This window comes from Gallus gallus, chromosome 8 (assembly GCF_016699485.2).
Source record: "Gallus gallus isolate bGalGal1 chromosome 8, bGalGal1.mat.broiler.GRCg7b, whole genome shotgun sequence".
NCBI lineage: Eukaryota > Metazoa > Chordata > Aves > Galliformes > Phasianidae > Gallus > Gallus gallus.
The window spans coordinates 13,713,153-13,724,555 of NC_052539.1; the positions used below are offsets into that span (position 1 = coordinate 13,713,153).

The window sequence follows — 11,403 nt, forward strand, 5'->3', positions numbered from 1 at the left end:
TATTTAAACTTTAAAGTTTAAATATGAAACATGAATAGAATGAAATACATTAAAGATACATACTCTTGTTTTTGACTCCATCAATTCCACGTTTGTTGTTTCAATTCTATTCTTTAAGTAATGGTTCTGAGAAGCCAAAGATGCATTTTGCTCATGAAGATTATTCAGTTTCTCCTTAAGACGTTCATTTTCTTTCACAGCTTTATCAAAATCTGTAGGCAGCAAGTCAGACTAGACAAAAAATAAATGTGTTTCCACATACATACACACATGGAACAATGTATACATCACAGGAATCTTTGCAGAATAAACATACTTAAGTCTTATTAGGCTTAAGGACTATTCAGTCAACGATCAGTTGTATCAAACATCTGAGAGCAAGAAAATTTCATAAATATAGAATAAGAATGGACAGGAGTAGCAAGAACCGTCTATGAATCGCAGTATTTACTTTGGATTTCCTTTGAAAATCCCAGCAAGACGTTTTACCAACAGTCTTCTTGCAGTTGGAAGAGCACTGACTGTTGCAGTTAAGCTGAACAAGGTCCTCCAAGGTGAGGTTTGCAGCCTCTTCAAAGCAGCGGTCAGAATGTTCCCTTGTACCCGTGCTAGAAGGAAGAGCAAGAAGTTGTTATCCCACTTTTCTTCATTATTTTGGTTGCTCATGAAGAACACTCAAGAGCGAAGCACAAAAGGAATGACAGTAACCTGTTACACTCAGTACAGCCAATACACACTACAAGTGGCAGGCCGCTCTCACACCCAGACACGCACCTGGAGAGCTCTGCCCCCACACTCTGTAGGTTTTCTTCAGTTCTCCTCAGCTGTCTCCGTAATGACTCCAGGAGCAGTTCTTCATCGTCACTTCTAGGATGAGCCCACATGCTGTACTCCATTGGCACCGCATGCAGCTACAATAACATTAAAACATCACTAAGTGTACACAAACATCATTTATAGAGATATTTTAGAGTTCTATAAATGATGAAATAAACAAGAATAGAAAAAAAATACTTTATTTCCAAATATAAAGATACACTTCATACACTTCTGGTACTCAGTAGATAAACACAACGTTTAATTTACAGCCCTACTGAAGGAAAAGCACTCTGTATGTTCATGAAGCACGAGCAGCTCCAGAGCTGCTTCTGAGAAGCACAGAAACACAGCTAGGAGCTCCTGCCTACAGCAAGAGGAAAAGAGGCAGGAAGGGGCAGCCAGCCGGCCCCCGGTATCCCGAACAACGGTACCTCAACAGACACCGCCGAGTTCTCCACACGCAGCTCAATACACACCACTTCGAGCAGCGCGGACCGTTGTCACAACACCCGCCTCTTCCGCCACCCCCCAAGGCGCACGCGCAGCTCCGCCTTACACGCCATACCCGCCGGGAGCAGCGACAGCGCATGCGCGACCGCCTCCATCCCGGAGCCGCACTTTGATCACGCTCGGGCGGGGGCAGCGCGTCCCGCCGCGGTGCATGCTGGGCGGTGCGCCGTGGGGGCGGGCCGACCGCTCGCGAGGTGTGGGCGGGAAGCTGGAGGTGCCGCGCTGCCGGCATGGGTCCGCCGCGGCTGCTGCTGCTGCTGGGATGCCTGGCGCCGCTCCTGTCGCCTCCCGGCGCCGCCGAGTTCAGCCCGTCCCTGGACAGCGACTTCACCTTCACGCTGCCGGCCGGCCGGAAGGAGTGCTTCTACCAGCCTATGCGCAAGGAGGCCTCGCTGGAGCTCGAGTACCAGGTCGGGCGGGCGGGGCCTCGTGGGGCCCTCCGAATCCGGCCGCGACTCCGCCGTATCCTTCCGGGGCAGCTCCGCCCGCCCCGAGCCCCTCTCACGTCCCTCAGGCGGCCGCCGGAATGAGGGCTGTCGGGGGGCTGCGGGGCTGTGTGGGGAGCGGCCCGGCCCCGCTGCGGCACCGGGGAAGGCAGAAGCTTACACTGCTGCTTCTTCCTTGTCTTACATTTAATAGGCTCCTTTGTGTGCGCTATCCGGTCTTACGTTGCCATTCTTTAAAACAGGAGGAAAAAAAAGCAGAACGTTAGCTGCTGTGACCTTGCATAGCAGCAGCCGTACGGCTTGCCTGCCTATCTCTGCGCTCCTATGAAACCCCTTTATCTCTGCAAGGAAAGTTTTCCAAATGTAGCCTTAACAATGCGCTTCCTTAAGGCCTCGTGCTGCAATACCCGCTGATTGCAGAAGCGTGCAGATTCTCATCCCCCCCGCCTTAAAAATGTAAAGCTGAAAATCCCAGTAGTTTTCTAATTATTTTTTGCTCCATGCAGCACTGAGCAGGAATCAAAGATCGATGTGTGAGCAAAGCTCCAACACAGCCCTAAGCAAAGCTCACGTTTAAAATAAAATCCTGCTTTAAAATGTCCGTACAAAGTAACCATATCAGCCCTTCCTAAGTTATCTTTGCTGCCCTTTCTCTTTTTGGTAAGCCTCCAGATCATTTTCAGCCAGTTTAAACTTTGCTCTCCACTTCAGCCGCAGTAGGCTGCTGTGTTCCAACAGCTCCCTGGAAGGTAAATGGGTGAAGTCACAGCATAAAAACCATACTTCTACAGTGATATGGGTGTAGCCGTGTCAGCAGCTAAAGCAGCACAGCTTTCTAATACTGTATATGCTTATTATGAGCCTGAAAACTAAATGCCTTCAATTTCTTCTACTTTTGGGAAATGAGAATGCCCTGGGAGAGTTTAGACCTTGTATCTGCATTAGGTCAGTGGTGTATCTGTAATGGGCACAGCAAGTCCAGTCCTGACCGTTAACTCACCCAACAGATCTTCAGGATGGTGCTGCATAGATTGTGTTCTTCTACAAATATACGAGTTTACATGTAACCTTTGGTACGAAATTCTTTTTCCACCACTGAACTAACACTGGTATTTTTACTCATCAGTGGTGACACAGAAATGCTGGCTTTAGCCATGCTGGTGTTGCAAGGTTGTCCCTAAATGAAATGGTACACATTCTTAAAAATTTAAAATGCTTTTTTAATCTGTATCTAATTAACTCATTTAAGATTCTTTCTATGTCAGTTCCTTCCCTAAAGGTGTTGTGTTCAGCTGTGTGAAGTTTGTTTCTTTCACAGGTTCTAGATGGAGCAGGATTAGATGTTGATTTTCATCTACTTTCTCCAAAAGGTGAAACTTTAGTTTTTGATGAAAGAAAATCAGATGGAGTTCATACGTAAGTTTAACTCGAGAAGTGCTGCATCAAAGCACTGCTCTGATTTCTTTAGCAAATATGGCTGAAATCAAGGCTGAATACTGCTGTTTGCTTCTGAGTATTATAAAAGGCTTTTTACTAGAACAGTTTGAGAATATCAGTTACCTGTTTATAAACACTTATTGCTTTTTATATGGACTTTACCATGGATATTTGTGTAGTATATTTTTGTTTTAATGATAAATGCTAATGGTCATTAAACAAAAATAATGGTGCAGTTGAAAAAAGTCGTCACATCTAATACCAAAAGACCTTGTTAGTCATATGAACAGTAAGCTGAAAAGCACCCCATTTTCCCACTCCTTTTATCAAGGCATGCATTATTGGTATTTTACTATAGCCTGTAAGAATTCTACTCATGTTATAGACACTTCTTAATCATTAACAACTCAGAATTCAAATAAAGGAAGAAGAAAGTAAGCTGTTACCTTAATGCTTTTAAGCTCTTAAGTCAGTGGGGTGGTTTTGCTGTAACTAATAGCAGATTTGTAAGGTTTATGTAAAAAAGCTTACTCAATTTTTTTAAGTGCCCAATTTTAGCTTTGAAGAGCTTTGAAAGCTTGCTTATAAAACTTGCTTTTTTAGAACCAGCACAGAAAGCAGACCTAATTCAATTACACGCTTATATCCACAGGGTGGAGACAGAAGAGGGGGATTACATGTTCTGCTTTGACAATACATTCAGCACCATTTCTGAAAAGGTGATTTTCTTTGAACTGATCCTGGACAATATGGGGGAAGAAGGACAAGATCAAGAGGACTGGAAGAAGTATGTTACAGGCACAGATCTTCTGGATATGAAACTGGAAGACATTCTGGTTAGTATTGAATCCTTAGTTCTTCTTAAAGGAAGAATAATTGGAAAAAAATATATACATGCCATTCTGCTTTGATCTGACACATCACCCTGGAAACTGTTCCAGACCCATACATTTCTTCTACTGACATATGAAGCCCAGCACAAGTCTCTTATTTCCAAACAGAAATTTTGAATACTTCAGAAATATCAGCAAGATTAATCAGCAAGAAAAGCCTGTGTAGCTATCAAAATAATGCCTTTTTCCATTTGGCTTCCTTTCTTAATATTGCTAAAATTGGACATTTTTCCCTAGTAGCAATGAAATGGAGATGTATTCCATTTTGAGAATTGTTTGGTTTCCCTGTAGAACCGTTCTTAATGTTTGTTAGGATGTAGAACTTTCTCTTCTGGTGACAGACTTACAACAGACATTATCTGCTTACTTATTTTAAAAAAGACAAAATAGCATCCACAGAGACTGAAGACACTTGTGTAAAACCTGGCATTGTATTCTATTCCTCATAATAAACAAAACAAATTTTTAAACAATAGAACAGAGAATGTTAAAGATGTCAGATCTTGTACATGTACAGTATGATGTTTAAGTAGTTAGAATCAAACGCTGAATCTGAGAAGCCAGATGTTCTTTAAGCTGCTAATCAAGACAATTGGACAAAAGGAAATTTATGTAGGCAAATGTGAAGGAAATCTCTCCTGCAATAATCAAAAAGAATACTTAAACGGATTTGCTAGTCACATACATACACCTATCTCTTCCAGAAGAAGAAATGCAGGAATTGTCCTTGAGGGCTTTGCAGATCTTACAGTTTCTGTAAAGTTAGTGTTAGGGTTTGGTGCTATTGTTTACTTACCTCAGACTATGCCATTGTTTCCATGTTCTCTTAGGACTTAATAAATACTTTGTAGCTTCTGAAACAATGTATTTGCTGTGGGAAATGGGAAAAGGTCGTTGTGTTGTTTTTTTTTTTTTTAATAGTGAATATCAATGCCAGAGAAGTGCTATTGTGTAACTTACGAACTTCAGTATCATTGTAAAATAACTTGGCATCCAAAAATAACTCTTGAAATATTTGTTAAGCTTGCAACAAAACAAAATATCCATGGAGAAAGTGTTACTGATTTACAGTATCCTGTTGTAGCATACTGTACCCATTAGTCTACTAACTATTACTGGAGGACTCTCAAGTAATATCAGGAATATAAGGCCCAGTAAACCAGAAGAATATAAGGCCCACAAAATCAGCATTTAGGCTCCAGGTGAAACTTCTAACATTCTTGGAGTAGGTGCTTATTGAGTAAACTTGGACACTGAGTTCCTATTATAGCCAAAGTGTTAGTGTACTTTCTAGTACTTTCTCTGATTCCCTAAGCCAAACTGTGTGTTACTAACCCCCACCGCAGAACCTCCAGTCAACATACAACTTATTTAAAGAATTTTGGGGGTCCAAATTATGCTTCTGTTTCAAAGCTGAAGTACTGGTTTATGGCTACTACTGTTAAAGCTGAAAAAGGAGATGAGAATGTAATAGTATACTACTACTTTCCTTTTACAGCTATAGTCCCGATGCTAGTTTGCATTAAAAAGCAACTTAATTTGATTATCCAGCAGGAAAAAAAAATCACTTGTTTTGACATTACTTTGTTAAAAGTAAATGCTTTTTTACTTTTCCAAGCACCTGCAACTGCACTTCCCTAAGATACAATGGAGTATTAAAAGTAAAAAAAAAAAAAGAAAAATTAGGTTTGATTTCCCTTCTACTTCCCCATCCACCTTTAAGAGTGGAAGACATTGCTATCTAACCTTAATGCTATGTTAATTAAGTCTTTATAGGTGACTTACAACAAGCAGAAGACAAGGGGAAATGTTTTTAAATTGGAACAGGGGAGATTTAGACTGGATAGAAAAAAAGTTGGGTTTTTTTTTTGTTTGTTTTTACAGTGCGAGTGGTGAGGCACTGGCACAGGCTGCCCAGAGAGACAGTAGGTGCCCCACCCAGAGACAGTGAAGGCCAGGCTGGACAGGGCTCTGAGCACCTATGAGGCTCTGGATGTCCCTCTCCCTTGCAGGGGATTTGGACTGGATGGTCTTTAAAGATTCCTTTCAGTTCAATTCTGTGATAAACAGAATAAATGAATTAATCAAAACTCTGAAGAGGTACAGCTTTTAAATTAACTGTCTTCTTGGCAAGAAATTAAGTATTAATCCAGTATTTTTCATATGAATTGCAAGCTATCAATTTAAAGTGCTTTTAACATTATTTTCTAAAACTATTCTTTTGTTACTAGGAATCCATCAACAGTGTCAAAGCCAGATTGAGCAAAAGCGTCCAGATCCAGACCCTGCTCAGAGCATTTGAAGCTCGTGACCGAAATATACAAGAAAGCAACTTTGACAGAGTGAATTTCTGGTCCATGGTCAACTTAGGAGTAATGGTGGTGGTATCAGCTGTTCAGGTTTACATGCTGAAAAGTCTCTTTGAAGATAAGAGGAAAAGTAGAACTTAACATTCAGTACGATTGTAACAGTGTAACATGGTAGGGGAGGGCAAGAAACTGCTCCATGTAAGGAAAAAAAAAAAGTAAGAGAAATCTCTTTGAAGAGTCCTTTGAACAAGCAGTAGCCACATCAGGTTTTCAAATCTTATGTTTTTTAAGATGAACAGAATGCCTGGTCCCAAGTTCTTCCATTTTTTTTTTGCAGCTGCTATTAACACTTCTTATGCTTATAGCATCTGTTAATGATTGTTACTGACTAGCTTATGAACAGTGCACAGGACGTTTGGTACATATGAAAAGTATTGTTAATGTTGTTGGGTTTTTTTCCATGTTCACATAAAATTTTAAATGGTAACTTCAGATCTGAGTTTGTTTGCTGGTTAACATCAAGCAAATTTACACGTGCCTAACAGTTTACAGGACTATAGCCCACAAGAGTAGTCTGGTGACAGTCACTTATTTTCAAAGTTACATGTTTGAAAAAAAACTTCAGCTTGTAGGGTACAGCGTCACATAGAAACACTGGGCTAACATTGGGAGAACAAAATGAGATTTTATTTTAGTATATAGATGATTAACATCAGCACTTTAAAAGAAGCACTGTCAATGTGAAAGTGATGTTGAAGGGAACTGGAGAAAATAAGTGATTTCTGTTGAAAAAGTCTTCTATAATTGTACAGCCCTATTTCTTTTTGTCTGTTACATGAGATTCAAGAGACAACTATATCGTATACAGATAAAAGCACACACACCTGGAAGTGTGAGTTATGAACTTCTACATAATTGTAATCTCCTGTAATAGTATTTTTTCAAGTAATTTCAGATGTCATTTCTTTTCCCTTTAATGAAGGGATCATGGTATGTGAAAACGAACCTTTTTTTTTTAAGCCTCAAAATCCCTTTTATTTGCCAATGCATTTTTTATTTGTGTTTGTCTACTACATGTCTATGGCTAATTCAGCAGTTAATCAGGTGATTTACATAGGCATCAAAAAACAAAGCTGTTCAATTAAGCTTTCTCCTCTTGCTTACCGTAACAACTTTTACATACGTGAGTACGCTCAATCAAGTAAGCAGTGTTTACGTATCCAGCTGTTTGTATAAATAAGACGTTAAGTGAGCAATAAATACAGAATTCAAATTTCTGATGGCTGTAGTTTCCAGATAAAACTGTTTTAACAGTGTAGTAAGATTATGGAGTATTTTTGCAAAAAAAAAAAACCTGGTGTGTGACAGTTAACTAGTTTTAAACAGAGTTCAAACTTAGAAGTTCAAACCTGTTCATTTTTACAGCATGCCAAGTCACTGAACTCCTGTATAAATGTGTTCAAGACAGCATATGTATTAGCATTGTGCCTGTTCTTGGTTCTAGGCATGAACAGCAGGATTGCAATTCTAAGACTTCCTGTGTATAAAAGTAATTTAATGGAGAAAATACAGGGTCACTGGACAAAGAAACACTTGCTTCAGATGAAGCAGATGCCAGTAAGGGCTACAGTACATAGAAATGCCACTTCAACTTTAGACAGTGGGACCTAGCAATAATATCTCTAATTTTTATCACTAGAACTATTGTTCCATTCAGAACTTGTTCTAGAGAACTCCAAAGGCCATTGAGCTACCTTTTTCTTCCGTGTCGAAAATAAGAGCGTTTCTCTTCACATGCTGCATATCTTCTCTTTCCCCATAATGCTGTGAATTAGAAAATTTATTCCTGCCATCAAAATGAAGTCTAAGAAATGTTAATTCTTTCTGATGAAGTAGCAAGTAGTATCGTACTGCCATTTCCCCATGCATCTCCCACCACCAATACATACGTGTAGCTGCATTAGGACGTAAGCCAAAACTCATTGGAGTCAACTTCCGAGCTATTGATCAGGTCCCATCAGGGCAAGAGAATAAAGATTTTTAGGGGTCTGTCCCTTTTGCTTAAAGAATCTTCATTTGCATCACAGCATGATGCTACAAACCACCTACAAAATGCTGAACCAGCTCAGTGAAGCTCTAACCAAGACATCTACCTCTTACATCAAAGCTACTGGATTCCAGCTTTCAGCTTAGACCTCCAACAGATAAGCTCTGCCACATTTTGCAGACACCTCAATGGATTAGGTTCCCCAGCAACTCTGCTGTGCCTCTCTGATAGAGGTTATATATCCATTAGCAAAACAGGCCATGTGTTGGCATATCATTTATCTTTGTTCAGTCTGGTTTATTGCCTTAAGCTGCTCATGAACGAAGATCTCTCTGATAAGGCAAAATTGAACTTCAACAGTTTCTCTTAATGTAGACAGCAGTCTCTGGTAGAAGGAAAATACAACTGTCAGCAGAGTTGATATGAAATTATTTTGTAACAAAGAAAGCTTACTGTATTTTCTCCCTCTTCAGGGCTTGCTGTAGAAAACTATACAGCAAAAAGCTGTAACTGCTTTGATAGTGGCAGCTGGAAAATGTGTATTATAGGTGAAGGATCTGGCATTTAAACTTGTCATTGAATAACATTTCATTTGGATTTTGAGAAGTAGATTGCTTTTGACTGTATAAAATTTAGAAAGAACATGTATCTATAATGTTTTTCTTAATGGTATTTGTATTCAGAATTAAACATTTTAAGACTAGCGGATGTTGAATAAAATTATGCAAACCCCTGAGATTTTCAATAAATGACATTTAAACCTGTTTGTGTTCTTCATCTTATAACAAAATAAGCTGCAAAAGATCAAATGTGCTAAGCCAAAAAACTTAGCTTTTTCGAAAAGAACCTAGCTTTTCATAATGCAGCTTTTGCATTTCTTACTCATAGAGTGCCTTGGATGGGGAGTGACTTTGAGAATCATCTAGTTCCAACCCCCTGCCACCCACCAGATCAGACTGCCTGGGGCCTCACGCCCCATTCTACCTGGCCTCGAACGCCTCCAGGGATGAGGTATCCACAGCTTCTCTGGGTAACCTGTTCAAATAGCCAAAAAGACATTCAGAGAGAAGACCTTAAGGGCTCTGAAGAACCCCACTCAGAGGAAATGCTTTATCTAGCTCGGTCTCCTGTCTGAAAGACAGAAGAGGTGCTGTTAGACAGCATATGCAAGCCTAGCACTGTCTGTCATCTGATACACCTAGATCCCATTTTAAACTAGTCTACTAGCTTCAATCTGTGTGTTGAAAGACTGGATCAGCAACAGCTATGTATTCATTTTATCCACTTTTTTTTTTTAATCTGTCAGTAACTCTCATTGGATGGTTGGATTGGGTGATCCTGTGGATCTTTTCCAACCTTGGTGATTCTATGATTTTCCCTAGGCACGAGTTAGGTGTTTTTCTTTTAGTTTCCCTTAAGACCCTTGCTCTAACCCATAAATCATTTTACTTCTCTTTGTTTCTAAGCCACTATCCTTCCAAGATGGGGTGGCCACAATTTGAAAAAATACTCCAGATCACAGCCCTGCATAGCTGAAAACAAATATTCTTGACTAGCACTTAGAACTAGCAGTGCCCTTTCTTTTCTTGGTTAAGTACAGGCAGCGGGCATTTGGTTTTGTCAGCTGTTGGAATCAATCATCATGTTGTTTTACAGGTCATCTTAACCTTGGTACTGATGAATAAAGGCACAGTTCAAATTCTTTTCTTCATCAGCATAAGCCAAAATCAACTTCATCAATGCAAATACCAGATCAAAATCTGACACGAGCGTCTAATCTTCACAACAGAAAAACACCTAGTTTTGAAGATACCAAAGGCATGTTATAGATGTCTTAATTTTTTAAAAGTTTGTGCCTTGATGAATAGTTGTATCCCATATTGCTCCCACAGTTCATTTGATACACCCAGAACGGAGTGGCTTCCACTCAGGCTGTGAGGTTAGGAGCAACTCTGGGAAGGGTAATGGGGCCTGTCTTGTGCAACAATATAGCAGAGGTCAATGCTATTTCTGAGACCAGTAATTAATAAAAACTTAAAAAAAACAGTAATTAAAAGTATTCCTTAGTACAGTGCTTTTGTGAAGCACAAAGCAGCATTCAGTAGCTGCAGCAACTGAATTACAGGATTACGTTTATTTGTCGGTGCCTCGATAGTGCAGTGCAGATAACTAATCATGCCTGCCTCCTTCCCCCCGCCCCCACAAAAAAAGAAAAAAATTGCTGAACATTTGTTATTCTTCCCTCCTGGCCATATAAGAATGCAGAAATACTGTGACATTCTCAGTTAGAAAATGGAATTTAACAAGGCGTTCTCTATTGTGTGAAATGGGCAACGCAGGACTGCGCCTTATGGACAGCCTTTCGCAGCATTTGTAGCATTTCTTTTATGAGAGAAACCCTTTTCTCCATCCGCTAAAACCATTCTATAAAATTCTTATGTTTTAAAGCTTCATCTGGACTTTACAGAAAGGATTCAAAACATACTGTTGCAACTCACCCATATAGAACAAACTATTCAGTTTCTCAGAGCCACTCTAAAAGAAAAATAATCACATATACTTAGAATTAGCACTGTGAATTCACAAGACCTTCAGCTTCTGTTAACATATATTAGCAGCTACCATAGTTAAGAAAAACCCGTGCAACGACTTGAGACAGATGAGGAATTTACTGTTCACTTAACTACTATGAAACAAGTAATTTAGTCAGTGTTTTTAAAAAATAGTGATAGTTAAGCCAGAAAGATTACAGTTGAGATGGTCTTCTGAAAAAGATGACAAAAATAGTCTTGGTTAAAATCAGATTTCCAGTTAAAAGTAAAACCCTGCATTTACATTTGAGAGAAGTCATAGTGGCTTAAATTAAGTAATCAATGATTCAAATTTTAAAAATTGATGAGGCAATCAAACTGCAGTAATTGGCTGGCAGAAAGCACTTAAAA

The 11,403-nt window shown here is 39.7% G+C and overlaps 2 protein-coding genes across 6 annotated transcripts in view; one reads left to right on the forward strand and one right to left on the reverse strand.

Moving 5' to 3' along the window:
- The window catches only part of CCDC18 (coiled-coil domain containing 18), a 27,841-nt gene extending 26,095 nt beyond the window's left edge, over window positions 1-1,746 (reverse strand). For 2 of the 5 annotated variants that reach the window (XM_040704588.2, XM_040704587.2), the window contains exons 1-4: window positions 1,385-1,746; window positions 775-911; window positions 452-608; window positions 64-231 (exon numbers count right to left, since the gene is read on the reverse strand). In XM_040704588.2, the coding sequence (XP_040560522.1) occupies window positions 64-231; window positions 452-608; window positions 775-911; window positions 1,385-1,561 (639 nt within the window). In that variant the 5' untranslated portion in view covers window positions 1,562-1,746. Of the gene's footprint in view, window positions 1-63; window positions 232-451; window positions 609-774; window positions 912-1,250; window positions 1,347-1,384 lie in introns of those variants that run through there. The other 3 variants (NM_001252034.2, XM_015290635.4, XM_015290636.4) reach the window with 2 other exon arrangements.
- TMED5 (transmembrane p24 trafficking protein 5) lies at window positions 1,500-9,225 on the forward strand. Its single transcript, NM_001007956.2, has 4 exons — window positions 1,500-1,739; window positions 3,094-3,191; window positions 3,865-4,048; window positions 6,337-9,225. The coding sequence occupies exons 1-4, from the start codon at window positions 1,560-1,562 to the stop codon at window positions 6,553-6,555; spliced, it is 681 nt and encodes a 226-aa protein (NP_001007957.1). The 5' UTR covers window positions 1,500-1,559; the 3' UTR covers window positions 6,556-9,225.
- Window positions 9,226-11,403: the final 2,178 nt, after the last annotated feature.

What these genes read in the sequence shown, in the direction of transcription:
- TMED5 (NM_001007956.2), top strand. Translation starts at nt 1,560, where the DNA reads ATGGGTCCGCCGCGGCTGCTGCTGCTGCTGGGATGCCTGGCGCCGCTC. An exon ending in CGCTGGAGCTCGAGTACCAG is followed by an intron (nt 1,740 to 3,093) that starts GTCGGGCGGGCG and finishes TTTCTTTCACAG; the next exon opens with GTTCTAGATGGAGCAGGATT. An exon ending in AAATCAGATGGAGTTCATAC is followed by an intron (nt 3,192 to 3,864) that starts GTAAGTTTAACT and finishes TTATATCCACAG; the next exon opens with GGTGGAGACAGAAGAGGGGG.